This window comes from Oratosquilla oratoria, chromosome 12, assembly GCF_046742065.1.
Source record: "Oratosquilla oratoria isolate Oo_2021 chromosome 12, ASM4674206v1, whole genome shotgun sequence".
In the NCBI taxonomy this organism is placed as follows: Eukaryota; Metazoa; Arthropoda; class Malacostraca; order Stomatopoda; family Squillidae; genus Oratosquilla; species Oratosquilla oratoria.
The window spans coordinates 24,286,365-24,303,864 of record NC_134788.1 but is presented as its reverse complement, the minus strand read 5'-3'; the positions used below and the strand labels follow the sequence as shown (position 1 = coordinate 24,303,864).

Below are 17,500 nucleotides of genomic sequence, written 5' to 3'. Positions count from 1 at the left end.
CCGTTCGTACTTCCTTGTCGAGCACTGTATATATATATATATATATATATATATATATATATATATATATATATATTAAGAGCACTGAGCTGGAGTGCATGGACGCACCTGTCTAGATTGGGTCAGATTATTTTGTCCCCTTGAAGAGAGCTCCTGTATTTGATGTTGATGCTGCTGCCTTTTATTCAAAGCCTCAACACACACACATATATATATATATATGTATGTATATATATATATGCACACACTCATATAAACCAATTTTAGTTTCTAAATTTTTAAAGCTAATCTATTTTTCTATCAAAATTTCCATTTCAATAACACGCGCTCGAGTGTGTGTGTGTGTGATAAAATCCAAACTACCAGATCTAATCACGATCAAGCACGTGATCCACTTTGGGTCAATAGCGAAACGGAAGCCAGGAGCAAGCTGTCCGAAAGGATCCATCCGCCAGGCGGGCGTGTCTGATACAGTGTTCGGTTTCGTTACCGCTGGCTTCATTTAACGGCTGTAACGCTTCAACATGCTAAAGAAATATAAAATCCCATAACGCGACTTCTAACTTTCCCAACTAAAGCAATTTTAAGGTAAATAGTTATTATATATGTATTTCCACAATCCATTGTAACGTCCCTGTACCCTAATGAACTTCATATTATATATATATATATATATATATATATATATATATATATATACATATATATATATGCATGCAGAAAAACCAAAGAAAATAATTAAATGATGACCGAGTGCTTTCGTCTAGACATCTTCAGGGTACATGTACCCTGAGGATGTCTAAATAGACGAAAGCGCTCGGTCATCATTTTATTGTTTTCCTTGGTGGTTTTTCTGCATATTTAGAATCATGAGTTCATGTAATTTCTCATGCACACACACACACACACATACACAGACTTGTATAACAAATTAACGGCTGTGGGTAAAGGGGAGATGGGCACATGGACTTTATAAAGGGATTGTGGGTAAGAGAAAAAATAAACAAAATAAAGGGAGGGAGAAAGGAGGGGGGGAAAGGGAGAGGCAAGGATGTTCTTAGTGGTTCAAGCGTGGTGGGGCAAGAGTGGAAGGCGCGAGTAGAAAGGTACGACCGAGATGTTGCGAGACGAGATATATGTTTTGGACATTAAACAACATGAAGAAAACGAATACTTACATCTATACCGAGAAAACTTATCACAGAGAAAAAATATCGACCACAAAGTGAAAACTATATCACCACAAGAGATAGAAATATCGACAACGACGTGAAAGCTCTATCACAAGAATCTATCTGCCGTCAGGCGATTTCATTCAACCGAGGGTGAGAGGAGAGGACCCCACTATTACAAAAACGGAATAAATCAAATCTAATACGAAAGAATAATGGAACTTTTGGAGGAACATCACGATGGGGCATCGTGGGACTGAGTGAAGCCCGAAGGATTGAAGCGAAGGTGACACAATCACAAGATAGTCATAACATGTTCTGCTTAACCCATTCAACTCCGATGACAAGATGTCTTGTCATTTGGTCAAATAAAACAAAAAATCATAAAACACCAAAATGTTTGATCAAACAGCACCAGAAAAATATGACGTCAGTCCTCGCTTCGCTCGCGCTTCGCTGCGAGCGAAGCGAGGACTGACGTCATATTTTTCTGGTGCTGTTTGATCAAACATTTTGGTGTTTTATGATTTTTTGTTTTATTTGACCAAATGACAAGACATCTTGTCATAACATGTTCTGCTTAAGAAGGAAAGATCTAGTGGAGTAGGATTAGATAATGCGAGAGGTTGCTGGTAACAAGACTGAAAAACATACACGCACAAACTTCGCTGTTCATAGGATGAAATTGAGTCCTATGAAAATCTAAGTCGCTCATTCAGTCATTTATTTTCATAAGAAAAAATAAAGTAAAAAGAAAAATAAATAAATAAATAAATAAAATTGTCAAAGAGTACGTTTGCAATGAGTGACTTCAATGAGGAAGAACGAGAGAAGCAAATAGTGCATTGGAAATTACAAAGGATTACAAAGGCGGATCATGCCGACAGGATACCTTTTGGTCCATAACTAGGTCGGATGCGAAAAAATATATAATTACGATAAAAAAAAATTAAATAAAAATTATAATATTGGAGAAAAATGACATTTCGCAGAGAACAACCAACACAGACTAATGAACAAGTTCTTCCAAAAGCGTGTGGGTCATTAACCCATTAAACTCCGATGACAAGATGTCTTGTCATTTGGTCAAATAAAACAAAAAATCATAAAACACCAAAATGTTTGATCAAACACCAGAAAAATATGACGTCAATCCTCGCTTCGCTCGCAGCGAAGCGAGGACTGACGTCATATTTTTCTGGTGCTGTTTGATCAAACATTTTGGTGTTTTATGATTTTTTGTTTTATTTGACCAAATGACAAGACATCTTGTCATCGGAGTTGAATGGAATTAACAGTAAAGAGAGGATAAAAGAGAAGGAATCGAATTAACAGTAAAGTTAGCTCGAAGGAATAATAGAGGATGGACCAAACGGGTTAACGAGTCTCGTTTCACACGTATCGACTTTTCGCCGTCCGCCGTCAACGGCACGACGTCGTGCTCTCGAATATCCGTGGATGTCTATGGACGCTTCCCACGTCACGACCATGACCACGTGCGAGAGCGTGACACCCATGGTTATTTGAAAGGACGACGTCGTGTCGTGTGCGGCGCACGGCGAAAAGTCGACACGTGTGAAACGAGCCTGACTGGACGCCGCAAGACGAGAAGCGTGCAAGACAGAGACCACCAGACAGAGGGTGGAGAGATGAGATAGAGAAGTTTGCAGGAGTGCCATGGCTGAAGTTGGTGAAGCGCACAAACGCACACAACTTCAAACTTCATCTCTGAAATCATTCGCCTCAAGCTCCTTCGCCCCCCCCGTACAGGTGCAACCCAGAGGGGCTGATACTCGGTCCCCAGATCGGCCCCCCAAAAATCCCTTATAAGTTTTGGTTATTACCCCCACACCGTTGCCGAAATATATATATATATATATATATATATATATATATATATATATATATATATATATACACACACACATACAACTGTGCCTTACTGCATTGCTTCTGACATAGATGACCCTTCATCCATGAAAGGGGAAACGAATGGATGATGGACGGGTGCATGGCTTGCCTGGCTACCTCCTATTATAAGGGGGGGAAAGACCTTTTGGTACATAGATGAGCAGTATGATACAGCAAGAAGCATCTATGTGCATCTTTATACAAAGCCAAGACAAACTATGAGTAGTATTCATGTATATATGTACAAATAAACTCTGCAACACACACACACACACACATATATATATATATATATATATATTATACATACGCGCACACACACACACACACACACACACATATATATATATATATATTATACATACGCGCACACACACACACACACACGAAACAACAGTGTGTGCAAAACCCATACAAGGATTTAAGAACAAACTAGATTCTGAGAGGTACAAAGACGGGTCACAACGAGCATAGCTCCCCTTCCCGTATAATACAACTGTATATGTATTCTAGAAACTCCCCCCCAGCGAGGGTCCCTTGCTAGGAAAACCAAAGCTATCTAGTAAGATATAATGGCAAAGTACGCGCACACAGAAAACTAGACACATGAAGAGGATGTATAGTTGTTTTTTCACATTTTAAGCAGACATTACAAAACTAGCCTGATCCCCGTAGATTGGAACTGAAACGACCTTTCTCACTCAAACACACACACATTCCCCTTCCCCTTCTTTCTTCATAACCATCCGAGTACTTCCAGGAATCCGCTGGCTGCCTGACGCGCTTGCCTGCATGCATGCAATTGCATGCGCGCGCACACACAAGCTCCACACCCCCATCCACCTCCTCCTCCTCCTCCTCCTACTTACCTTCCTCATCGTCGTCGGAGTCGTTGGTGGGGCGATGAAGAGTGGGTGGGGGGGCGTGAGGGGGGGTCCTGGTATAGGCGGACGGAGGAGGGGGAGGGGGAGGAGGAGGAGGGGGCGGGGGGGACTCATGACCCCCTCTCGGGCCGTAGCCCCGAGCCCGCGTTGAGTAGGCCATGGCGGGGTGCGCTGCCGCAGCCGCCGCCGCCGCTGCCACGCACGGCCGGCCTCCGCCGCCGCCGCCGCCTCCGCCGCCGCAGCCCGCCTGCCAGCACCCGCACGCGCGCCCACACACCTGCTGCCGGCCCGTCTCGGCCCTGTCTGCCGCTGGCCCGTCTCGGCCCGTCTGCGCTTCGTCTGCGACCCCCGGCGGCGGCGGCGCCCTCTCGGCCCCTCCGGCCTTCGGTCCTATTCCTCCTACTACTCCTACTCCCAGCGCCCCGGGGGCCTTGCCTGCCTCTTCTTCAGCGGCCTCTGCTGCCAGAGGACCGCTTCCTCCTCCTCCTCCTCCTCCTCCGCACGCTTCTTGTCCGCTGCTGCAACTGGGACCAGCGAACTGGCACGTCAGGGAGGCCTGCGGGCCCGCCTGGCTCGCAGCAGAGGGCGACGACTGCGGGGGGCCAGGGGTCTGGCCGCCAACAGCAGCAGCAGCAGCTGCAGTCAGGGGTCCTCGAGGTCCCGGGGTCTGGGGGCCCGTCGGGTTGGGAAAGGGTGCCAGCGAGCCCGTCTGGCCGGCGGCGGGCGCTTGCAAGCCCGTTTGGATGGCCGCCCCTCCTCCTCCTCCACCTCCTCCTCCTCCTCCTCCACCGGTGCCCACGTGCGGAGACCGTGCCAGGAGACTGTGATGGGAAGAAGAGCTGCTCTGCTGCTGTTGCTGCTGTTGCTGCTGTTGGGACCTCGTTGATGCCTTAACAGTGGTGGTTTGGCCGATGGCCGCTGTCTCGAGCCCGGCATGCACGGGGAAAGGCGTGGCAGCAGGCATCAGAGCACCAGCTTCACGGCACCAGCTTCCCCCACACCTCGACACCACCTGAGAGAGGCCGCAAGGACAGCTGGTTCCGTATCGAAGAAGAAGAAGAAGAAGAAGAAGAAATCAAGTGACCCCCCGAAGGTCACTTCGTTGTAAGTCGAGGTCTTTTCTCGGGACCGGAAGTGGCACTCGGGGTCACTTCCAACGCCTACACCACCACCACCACCACCAGCAGGAGGAGGAGGGGGAGGAGGAGGAGGAGGAGGAGGAGGAGGAGCAGGAGGAAGAAGAAGAAGAGCACCACCACACGTCCAATACTGTTGCCTAAGTATCGAGAACTTCCCCGGACCTTCGTGTCTTCCCAGAACCGTTCCTCCAACCGCCGTCGGACCAGTCCTTCTCCCCAAGGTACTCCTTGCCGTCCAAGTCCTCCTCTAACTCGAAGTCCAGCCCTACCGCCCGTCCGTCCGACAAGCAAACACTTCGCCAACTGCACAGCTGGCCGGGCCCCGTCCTCTCAACTCCCCTACTCCTCCTCCTACTCTCCCTCCTCTTCCCCTCTCTCACCCAACACAACCTCCTCCTCCTCCTCCTACTCTTCCACCACCTCCACTGCCCCTTCCACTCCCTTCAGCGCCGTCGCGATCAATATGACCAACACTTCAGCTCCTCCTCCTCCTACTCCTCCTCCTCCTCCTCCTCTTCTTTCACGGCCTCCAGCTCCTCTTCCTCTTCCTTCCTTCCTCCTGGGATTCCTCCTTAACAGTCCTCCTTTCCATCTCCTCCCACTCCCCCTAACCCTTCCTTTGCGTCCACCTTATCCCTCCTCCTCCTCCTCCTCCTCTTCCTTTTTTCTTCTTCGTTATCATCACCTTCAGGAGTTACCTCCTCCTCCTCCTCCCATTTCCCCCACGGGGGCCACCTACTGAATGACCACCTACCTGCTGCTCACAAAACAGCAGGTAGCCAAGGCCACTGCTGCAAAGGCCGGCGGCAGCAGCAGCAGCAGCAGCTGCCGGACGTGCAGCTGCTGCTGCAGCTTCTACACAGTTGTCTCGGTCACTGACTAAAACCGTCAGGTCGGTTGATTCGAAGTGACGGTTTCACACACACACACACGACTCGTGGCGCAGTGGTAAGAGTTCCCGACCGCCACCACGGCGGTCCGGGTTCGAATCCCCCCCCCCGGCCCAGGGCTGAAATAATTTTAGTATCGCTGCGCTGCGAGTCGTTACTCCAACTCTCGTGGGCGGGGAGTTGGGTACGTGTAAGGTCACAGGATCCATAGATCGGTCATACATATGAGCTCAGCTCTTTTTTCGGGAAGGAAATGGCTACCCATCACCAGTCACACACGTGATCCAAGACCATGACAGTATCACACACACACACACACACACACACACGTGAATTTTTGCTACATTAAATAGACTCGTGAGGAAATAAAATACACTACAATATCTTAATAATAACAAAGTTCCCAATAATAATTATAATAATAATAATAATAATAATGATAATAATAAAAACAAATAATAATATCATAATCTCTCTTGGGGGGGGGCAAATTCTGTACCAGGGTACAGGGTGCAAGGGGAGAGAGGGGGGAAAGGGTAGGAATTTCTGAACCACGATACCCCCAGGGTCATTAAACTCGCCCTCGGCAGGAAAGAACACTTGCCCTACTGCCGAAGGCCTGGACGACGAAAGGGGGGGGGGGGGAGAGGGGGAGAGAGTGGGAGGGGGAGAGAGTGGGAGGGGGAGAGAGTGGGAGGGGGGGAGGTGTCATGCAGGCTAGGTAGGCGTGGCCAACTTCCGTCTGTGCACCAGCAACCTCCCCTCCCCCTCTCCCCCCCTCCCCCTCCCCTCCCTGGCGCGTTCCAAACCCAATGCCAGAGACTTCAAGCCGGCGTCTGGTCCTTCAACTGCCGGCGAATGATACCACACGAAAAAATAAGAAAAAAATAAAAATAATAAATAAATAAATAAAATAATAATAATAAAAAAATAAAAAAATAAAAAATAAAATAAAATAATAATCAAATCAAATAATAATAATAATAATAATAATGGATAACATAATAATAATGATAAAAAAAATTAAAAATAATAAAAATAAAATAAAATGATAAAATAATAGAAATAAATAAATGAATAATGATAAAAATAAAATGACAAAAATAAAATAAAACAATAAATAAAAAATAATAAATAAAATTATAATAACGATAAAAATAAAATAAATTAATAATAACAAAACAAAATAGATTATAATAATAACAATAATAATAATAATAATAATAATAATAATAAAGGAATAAAGAAATTGGTTTGGCTTCTTGGCCCTAGACTCTGATTGACCTCCCTCCCCCCCTAATCCCTGGAAGGGGGGGGGGAGAGGGGGAGAAAGTACAAACTCTGACCAGACCAAACACCTTAAAGAGGGACTACGAGTATTGACCACAGAGAGAGAGAGAGAGAGAGCGAGAGAGAGAGAGATCACCATTCTGTCTATACTTCATGTATAGACTACCCAAGCGTAATACACAAAAAACATTACACACACACACACGACTCGATGGCGCAGTGGTAACGTTCACGGCCGCCACTACGGCGGTTCGGGATCGAATCCCCTCGCCCAGAGTTAAAATACCTTAAGTGTCGCTGCGCTACGAGTCGTTACTCCAACTCTCGTGGGTTGGGAGTTGGGCGCATGCGTGCATGTAAAGTCACAGTATTACCCATAGCTCGGTCATATATATATATATATATATATATATATATATATATATATATATATATTAGCTCTCTTCCGGGAGGGAAATAACTGTCGACCACAAGTCCAACACGTGATCCAAGACCATTGGTGAATCACACACACAAACGGTATTTAGATGTTAGGAATTGCCCGGGGGGGGGGGGGGCTTTGCACTTACGAGTTAGAACAAGTTTCCTGATGTCCTATTTTTTTTTAATAATTATTGAATAATTATTGAATAATTATTTCATAATAAATACATACACACATGGTGTGTGTGTGTATGTGTGCGTGTGTGTGTGTGTGTGTGTGTATCTTATACAAAGTTATTTTTACATAGGAGACAATTACTCTTCAATGCTTTATCAATATTATAATTTATTTCCAATTATGTTGGTTATATTTCTTTTCGACAATAATAATAATAATAATAATAATAATAATAATAATAATGATATGGTTCAACGTCACAAGCTCCCTATCAGAAGGCTAGAACGGTGCCCCTCACAGAGGACTTTGTAGTGTGGTACTCAATGAACCATGCCCTTGATTCAACTTCGCCGGTGGCAGGGTTCGAACTACCAATTCCTCGCCGCAATTAACGACACCCTAACACACTCGGCCAATGAGCTTCCTATAATAATAATAATAATAATAATAATATCTCCCGGTGGCATTTACTGACGCATATCACAACACGAGATTCCAGTCATCTAGTTGTGGCTGTTGCCGACAAGTTATTTTACTGATTTTTTTTTTTTTTTTTTTTTTTTTTTTTAAAGACAAAGGACGCAAGGTCCGACGCCACAACTAGAGGGGGAAGCGAGGGAAGAAAGAGAGGGAGAAAGAGGAGAAAGAGAGGGAGAAAAGAGGAGGGAAGAAAAGTGGGATGGGAGAGAAGAGGGAGAGAGAGAGAGAGAGAGAGAGAGAGAGAGAGAGAGAGAGAGAGAGAGAGAGAGAGAGAGGGGGGGGGAGAAGGTAAAGAGGAAAAGGAGGGAGAGAGGGGAGAGGGGAGGGAGAGAGGGAGGAAGAGGGGAGAAGGAGAAAAGGTGGGGAAAAGAGGGAGGAAGAGGGAAGAAGGAGAAAAGGTGGGGAAAAGAGAGAGGGAGAGTGGAGAGATGGGGAAAAGAGAGAAGGACAGGGGTGAGAGAAGGGAATGAGGAAAAGGAGAGAGGGAGGGAGAAAGAGAGGAGAGGGAGGGAGAGGTGAGAAAGAGAGAGGGAGAGAGAGATGGGAGCAAAGAGGAAAAAGAGAGATAGAGACAGAGGGAGAGGGGAGAGAGAAGGGAATATCAGGGAGAATCGGTAGTTGACTAGTCTTCAATCATAGAAGAATAGAGAGTTACTCTAGTCCATAGAGGTGTCATTAAAGTCTCTCTCTCTTTTATATATATATATATATATATATATATATATATATATATATATATACACACACACACATATAACAGCATCATCCATACACAGCCATTCTCCACTCACCCCTATTCCCTCCCTTCTCCCTTCCTTGCTCAACAGACATTCCACTAATATACATATATTTTTTCGGGGGGGGGGGGGCAATCGTTATCAATTTTGGCTTGTGTCTGTCTGATGTATTCCCACATCAAAGCTCGTTTTCCATCTACTTGGCCTCTAGGCTATCACACCGGGCTTCACTAGCGTTGACAGTTGAGAGTTCGAGTAAAAACGGCTTCGGTTACGATATTTGAATTTTCAAATTTTCAAATTACCTTTCCGCTGAATTAACCCATTCAACTCCGATGACAAGATGTCTTGTCATTTGGTCAAATAAAACAAAAAATCATAAAACACCAAAATGTTTGATCAAACACCAGAAAAATATGACGTCAGTCCTCGCTTCGCTCGCGCTTCGCTGCGAGCGAAGCGAGGATTGACGTCATATTTTTCTGGTGTTTGATCAAACATTTTGGTGTTTTATGATTTTTTGTTTTATTTGACCAAATGACAAGACATCTTGTCATCGGAGTTTAATGGGTTAACATATTGAAAACCCATACGACTGTTAGACATACTGTTCAGAAGTTCTTAGGGAAGACTAGATTTCCGTAAGCGAAGCCATATTCTAATTATTCAAATGGAGGTTGGATGTCGGAGGAAAACTAGCTCAGTGTGATAACCTTTTAAAACCCTGATGTCGTTAACGATTTTCTTAACGGTCAAACGGTTTGTCAAACGTGTTTGACAACCAAATACCCCGATCACACGGTCAAACATCACTTCAAACATGTTTGACAAACCGTTTGACCTTGTAAATGGCCCTTTAGTCTAAGTAATGATATATTTGTTCTTAACCATGAAGCTTTTCATTTTTTTCCCCTAAATTTATACCTCGTTTTTTTTCCTAACCAGCTTTATATTCCTTAAACGAGTTGTGGCTTTGATATCTAACCAAATGAATTGGTAGATGGTTATGTCTCTGTGTTTTCTTTAAGTTATACTTTTTCGGTGGTTTCCATAACATAACCTTCAAAAAGACATCCCACAGATACAGTACATCACAAAGGATTACAAAGGCGGAGCATGCCAACAGATCTTTTGGCCTAAAACTAGGTCGGATGTAAAAAAAAAAAAAAATTATATATATAAACAAAAATATAATATAAACAATAATAAATAAAATAAATAAATAAATGCACAGGTATAGTTAAATAATAAACATGTAAATAGTAAATAATAAATCAACTCCCTAGTATAAAATGTTCAACAATAAAATCTTTTTCTAATTTCATTCGCCAAAGGGCAAAATGTCAACAATTTACTTTCAAATCAAATAAATATTGACTATAAAATTTAATAGTGTGTTTGTTGAGTAAGTATGAACATGATAATGGAGACTACAAGAGACCGTAAGGCCTACATTATGCAGTTCCACGTCCACTATCATCTATCATCCTCATCCATAAAGTTAACTTAACTACGTGATTACTAAGTCTATTCCATTCGTTAACCACTCTATAGGTAAACCAGTCCTTGTCTTAATATGATGGCCTTGCCTGTCACCTTGTTAAAACCATTGATCCACTTGAACACCTCTATTAGATCACCCCACACTCTGCATCTTTCCAGAGAGTGTAAGTTAAGTTAGCCTGTCCTAATAAGGTAGATAGGCTACCTAGCTGTGACCATTCGATAAAATTCGAAAACGGTACACATATTCAGTATGACAATATGCATAATTTTTTAACGTAATCAATACTACCCACACAGCCAATTCTTTTCATTCTATATTAACACCTGGTTCAACATATGAAATAGTTACGCTTTGTGTTTCATCATAAAAGATTAAATATCAGCTTTGATCTCTTAATTTCTTTTATTGTTATGTTGCTATTTGCCCCCATCAAGCCGGTGGGTAGGTGCTATTCTGGTAACAGATGTTCCCGTTAGCTGTAGCCAAGAATAACAGCTAGTACAGAGACAGTTTATCACTGATGCTTGTCTAGTTTACTGTTCAATAAGTGACATAAACTAGATGCTAATGCTTAGAAACAATTATCTGTACATCGACTTGGGGAAACTACTGTAAATATAACAAAAGGAAACAAAATAAAAATGTACGGAAAAACTCAAAGTTAATAAAACACCAGTGCCTGACAGTTGGCATCCAAAAATCTTAAAGGGAATGAAAAATTAGGTTGTTCCGTTAGAGATAATAATTATAATATATATATATATATATATATATATATATATATACACATATATATATACATATATATATACACACATATATATATATATATATACCCGAAGATATCCCAAGAGAATGGAAGTAAGCTAGTGTTACTCCCATATTCAAAAAGGCCAATGAGCTACAGGCATATCTGCTTCACCTCAATTGTAGGAAAATATGATGGAAACTATCGTCAAAGATGCTCCCAAACACAATTTAGAAAGTAACTGTTTGATAAATGATAGCCAGCATGGATTCAGACGGAAACGTTCCTGCGTGATTATCCTAATCGAGTTCTACAACACAATCATCTCAAATTATGACAAAAGAAATAATATAGATTTAATATATCAGGACTTTGTGAAGGCTTCCGATACCGTCTCACACAAAAAACTAATTGCCAAACTAGCTTCACACAGATTTAGTGGTAGCCTATTAACCTGGACTAGTAATTGGTTACACGATGAAAAACAGAATTGTTCTAAATGGTAAAACTTCTAGATGGAAAAATGTTACGAGTGGAGTTCCTCAGGGTTCCGTTCTTCGGCCACTTCTATTCATAGTATATATAAATAAAATAGACCACGGACTGAAATCTATTGTTTCCAAATTTGCTTATAATACAAAACCAAGTGGAATGGTAAATGGTCATTTCAACCAATTAGATATTCAAAAAGATTCAGATAAACTACAGCAATGGTCTGAAAAGTGGCTAATGAAATTTAACACAGGTAAATGTAAGGTTATGGACACAGGTAAAAATAACAATAAGTACTATTACAAATTATTTGGAAATTCGTTAACAAAAGTGGATAGTGAAAAGGATCTAGGGGTAATTATCAGTAATCTCGAATCATCTAAGCAAGGTATTTCTGCCTCGGAAAAGGCATTTTAATCTAGGACTCATTTGCGTGACCTTTTGGTCAAAGTCCATCTGTCATAATCAAGCTATATAAATCTTGAGTTCATCCACATTTGGAATATGCGGTTCCAGTGCTGTAGCCGAATCTAAGACATTGACAAATTGGAAAAAGTACAACGGTGAGCCACGAAACTGGTTCCAAATACCATAAATTATACGAAAGTCGACTAAATCATATGAATCTATTTTCCCTAACAGGGCATAGACTCAGGGGCGATTTGATACAGGTCTAAGATTCTAAAAGTAATTGACATCAAAAGTGATAAAAATGTCACAATGAATGCGAATCAGACAAGAAATAATGGTCTCAAACTGTCAAGTAGATTTCACTTGGAAGCTGGTAGAAACAACTTCGCCAACAGTGTAGTTAATGAATGGAATAAACTTCCTGCTGCAGAGGCGGTGCAATGTAGTAGTTTTAAGTCTTAAGATTCATTTAGACAAGGACCTCAGCAGTATGCTGTAATGCCTGCGATTTATTTTATTCATTGTTATTTTGTTTTCTGCATTAATAATTTTCTTGGAGATACTTTCTAAAGATCTCACTAATCGCCGTGTAGCAGGGTCTACACTCTGTAGAACTCGTGCGTAGGTGGACATATTCTCCGATCCGGATTTCGGCTCAACTGAGCCTTCTTCAGTCAGGGAGTGTGTCAAATGTCATCAAAGTGCGATATTTGATATTAATGCAGAAAACAGCATCACCTTCAACAAAATTTGTGTATTAGAAGACTTACTGCCTGTATATAATTCATCATTTTCTATTACTCATTTATTATAATTTGTTTGTTTATTGTCATTATTCATATATCTACTCCACCCCTGCATCCAATCTAGTCATGGACCAAAAGGTGTCCTGTCAGCATGTTCTTCCTCTGTAAGCCTTTTCATAGAATAACAGTTTAGTTACACAGTATTCATTTCCCTAACATGTTAAATGTTATGGACACAGTACAAGTGAGCAAGTGGTAAAGGATTTACCATGAGCAGCACGGACTTACACGAGGTCAAAGTCTGCCTTTGGTACATTTCACTAATACCAAAAATGAATCTTGCATAAGCGACACATTCTACCTAGAGTTGAATCATCTTCCACCTAACGGAGGAGTTCCCGCTTTTGATAAATACATACATCAACAGCCTTCCCCTCCCCCTTTACAAAGGAGATAGCCAAAGGGATAAATCCACTCCCGCCCATTCCATCACCACATTCATCACATCTCCCTCCCTCTTTTCTTGGCTCCTCCTGGATGACAAGTGGGCGATCCCTGCATCTCGCCCACTGCCCTGGGTCAGAAGCAATGTAGCAAGACATTTCTCAAGGTATCAAGAGTGGCAACCTTTGTGGATAGCCAAAGTCTTCCACTCTTGATGGTGCCCCTAACAGAGGACTTTGTAGCGTGGAATTTAAAGAACCATACCCTTGGTTCGACTTTGCCGGTGGCAGGATTCGAACAGCCATCCCCCTCGACCTTCGCCGCAAGTAATGAGCGAGTTTCCGCTCTAGAAATAGGATCGCCCGTCACTACCTCCCTCTCCTCAATACTAACCCTAAATCTAACCTAAACTCTTATCCTAACCCACAGTTAACCCATTAAACTCCGATGACAAGATGTCTTGTCATTTGGTCAAATAAAACAAAAAATCATAAAACACCAAAATGTTTGATCAAACACCAGAAAAATATGACGTCAGTCCTCGAGGACTGACGTCATATTTTTCTGGTGTTTGATCAAACATTTTGGTGTTTTATGATTTTTTGTTTTATTTGACCAAATGACAAGACATCTTGTCATCGGAGTTGAATGGGTTTTAATACTCCCCGCACATTACCCTGCTAAAGTGCCTTCCTGTCCCAAAATACCTAACCACTACTTCATCTACCGTCTCATCTAGCTTGAAGATCTAAAGTCACTTCAGCTACATTCCTCCCAAAAGTCTCTCCACAATCCATAACATTTTATTCTCTTAATTTTTTTTTTTTTTTATCTCACTATATGGGTCATAAAGTCGGTACTTCCCATCCCAATTTCACCTTAGCTCGCATTATCCTCCATAACAATTCACACCACCAAACTACCTCGTCACTTGCAAATTCAATCCGTCACAATCACTCAAACACCAATTCACCCTTTCCTTTCAGCTTAATTCCACTCAACACAAACACATCCATCGATACACAATACAATAGGGATGGAATCCTCCTCTCACTCTCATGCCTATTCTTTTCGTTTAAGAAATTACAGAATGGGGGAATTGCTAGTTCTCTCTGTCCCATACAGTCGCCCTCTGCGATACGCATAGAAACAAGGCGGCGGCATTCTTCTTTCTCACACAAACACACACGCAGCCAAAGAGGTCGGGCGTCCTATTTTGACCAGAATCCATGGCTGGCAAAAGGAAATACAATAAGTCCGTAGGAACATACGGTGTGTGTGAATTCCCGAAAGCATAATTATCAAATCGGCAGGCGACAGCCACACCAAACTCAACAGGTCGTGAAAGGTAGTGAAAGGACATTTTCACTGCGTTAACATTTTTTTTTTTTTTTTTTTTTTTTTTTTTTTACCCATTCAACTCCGATGACAAGATGTCTTGTCATTTGGTCAAATAAAACAAAAAATCATAAAACACCAAAATGTTTGATCAAACACCAGAAAAATAGGACGTCAATCCTCGCTTCGCTGCGTCATAAAACACCAAAATGTTTGATCAAACACCAGAAAAATATGACGTCAATCCTCGCTTCGCTGCGAGCGAAGCGAGGATTGGCGTCATATTTTTCTGGTGTTTGATCAAACATTTTGGTGTTTTATGATTTTTTGTTTTATTTGACCAAATGACAAGACATCTTGTCATCGGAGTTGAATGGGTTAAGAACCCCCCCAATTTCTCACCTCCCCCGACCTAGGGGAAAGTGAAGCCCCCCCAATCAATACAGTGTCTTGCGTATTGGCACTGGGTGCCAAAGGTGGACTTTATTCATCTTGGGGGTAGGAAATGGCACTGCATTGGCACTGCATTGGCACTGCTGCAGCCCCCCTGAGTCACGTCACACCTTTCACAGAGAAAGGTGTGACGTGACTCGAAACATCTTTGAAAGGGGGGGCCGAAGGTCAGGAGGTGGTTTTGGTTAAGTTTAGGATGGGGGCACGGGGGGAGGCGGGAAGGAAGAGAGGGGGTAGGGGAGGAAGAGTGGGGGAGGGGAGAAAGAGTGGGGCACGGGGGAGGGGATAGGAAGAGAGGGGGGAGGGGAGAAAGAGTAGGGCGAGGGGAAGAGGGGGAGGGTAAGACAGGGGGAAGAGGGGGTAGGAAGAGAGGGGGAGGGGTTAGGAAGAGAGGGGGTAGGAGAGGAAGAGAGGGGGTAGGAGAGGAAGAGAGGGGGTAGGAGAGGAAGAGTGGGGGGAGGGGAGAAAGTGGGGCACGGGGGAGGGGAGGAAGAGAGAAGGGGGGAGGAAGAGAGAAGGGGGAGAAAGTGGGGCAAGGGGGGAGGGGGGAGGAAGAGAGGGGGAGGGGAGGAAGAGAGGGGGTAGGGGAGGAAGAGAGGGGGTAGGGAAGGAAGAGAGAAGGGAGGGGAGAAAGAGTGGGGCGAGGGGGAGAGGGGGAGGGGAAGACAGGGGGAAGGAAGAGGGGTTAGGAAGAGAGGGGGAGGGGAGGATGAGAGTGAGTAGGGGAGGAAGACTGGGAGGGGAGAAAGTGGGGGGGAGGTGAGAAAGAGTGGGGGGAGGGGAGAGTGTGGGGCACGGGGGGAGGAAGAGAGGGGGATGGGAAGACAGGGGGAACAGGGGGAAGAGGGGGAAGGGAGGAAGAGGGGTCAGGAAGAGAGGGGGAGGGGAGGAAGAGAAGGGGTAGGGGAGGAAGAGAGGGGGTAGGGAAGGAAGAGAGAAGGGAGGGGAGAAAGAGTGGGGCGAGGGGGAGAGGGGGAGGGGAAGACAGGGGGAAGGAAGAGGGGTTAGGAAGAGAGGGGGAGGGGAGGATGAGAGTGAGTAGGGGAGGAAGACTGGGAGGGGAGAAAGTGGGGGGAGGGGAGAAAGTGGGGGGGAGGAAAGAGTGGGGGAGGGAGAGAGGGAGGGGGAGGAAGAGAGGGGTGGGGGAGGAAGAGAGGGGAGGAAGAGAGAAGCGAGGGGAGAAAGAGTGGGGCACGGGGGAGGAGGAAGAGAGGGGGAGGGGAAGACAGGGGGAAGAGGGGTAAGGGGGGAAGAGGGGTTAGGAAGAGAGGGGTTAGGGGAGGAAGAGAGGGGGTAGGGGAGGAAGAGAGGGGTAGGGGAGGGGAGAAAGTGGAAGGAGGGGAGAAAGAGTGGGGAGAGGGGGAGGACGAGAGGGGGAGGGGAAGACAGGGGGAAGAGGCGGAAGGGAGGAAGAGAGAAGGGATGGGAGAAAGAGTGGGGAGAGGGGGAGGGGAAGACAGGGGGAAGGGTTGACGAGGGGTTAGGAAGAGGAGGGGGAGGGGAGGGAAAGGGAGGGAAGGATGACGGGGGGAAGGGAGGGAGGGGAAAGGGAAGAAGAGGGGGGAAGGGATGGAGAAAGAGGAAGAAGAGAGGGGGAAGGAAGAGAGTGGGGAAGGGAGGAAGAGAGGGGGAAGGTGAGGAAGAGAGGGAGAGGGGAGGAAGGGGGAAGAGACGGAGGGAGAGAGGAGGAAAGGGAGGAAGAAACGAGGAAAGGGAGGAAGAGAGGGAGAGGGGAGGGGGAGGAAGAGAGGAAGAAGAGGGGAGGGGGAGGAAGAGAGGAAGAAGAGGGAAGAGATGGAGGAGAAGAGAGGGGAATGGAGGAAGGAGGAAAAGGAGGAAGAGAGGAGGAAATGGAGGAACTGAGGGGGAGGGAAGAGAGGATGAGAGGGGGAGGAGAGGAAGAGTGGGAGGAGGAAGAGTGGGGGGAGGAACAGAGGGGGAGGGAAGAGAGGAGGAAAGGGAGGAACAGAGGGTGATGGGAGGAAGGAGAAGGGGAGGAAGAGGGGGGAGGAGAGGAAGAGTGGGGGAGGGTAGGAAGAGTGGGGGAGGGTAGGAAGAGTGGGGGAGGGTAGGAAGAGTGGGGGAGGGTAGGAAGAGATGGGGAGGGTAGAAAGAGATGGGGGTGGGGAGAAAAATAGGGGGAAGGGGAGGAAGGAGAGGGGGAGGGGGGAAGAGAGGGGGAGAATCTGTGATCCCCTACAAGCAGTGCATCCACCCCCCCTAAAAAAAAAAAAATAATAAAAACTAAAATAAAAAT

The 17,500-nt window shown here is 44.8% G+C and overlaps 1 protein-coding gene across 12 annotated transcripts in view; it reads right to left on the bottom strand.

Moving 5' to 3' along the window:
• LOC143031119 (transcriptional regulator protein Pur-beta-like) overlaps positions 1-17,500 on the bottom strand; it is a 332,337-nt gene that overhangs the window by 86,139 nt on the left and 228,698 nt on the right. The window contains exon 2 of one of the 12 annotated variants that reach the window (XM_076194592.1): positions 3,953-4,979. The exons of the other annotated variants lie outside the window; for them this stretch is intronic. Within the exon in view, the coding sequence (XP_076050707.1) occupies positions 3,953-4,979 (1,027 nt within the window). The remainder of the gene's footprint in view (positions 1-3,952; positions 4,980-17,500) is intronic. 12 annotated transcript variants of the gene reach the window in all.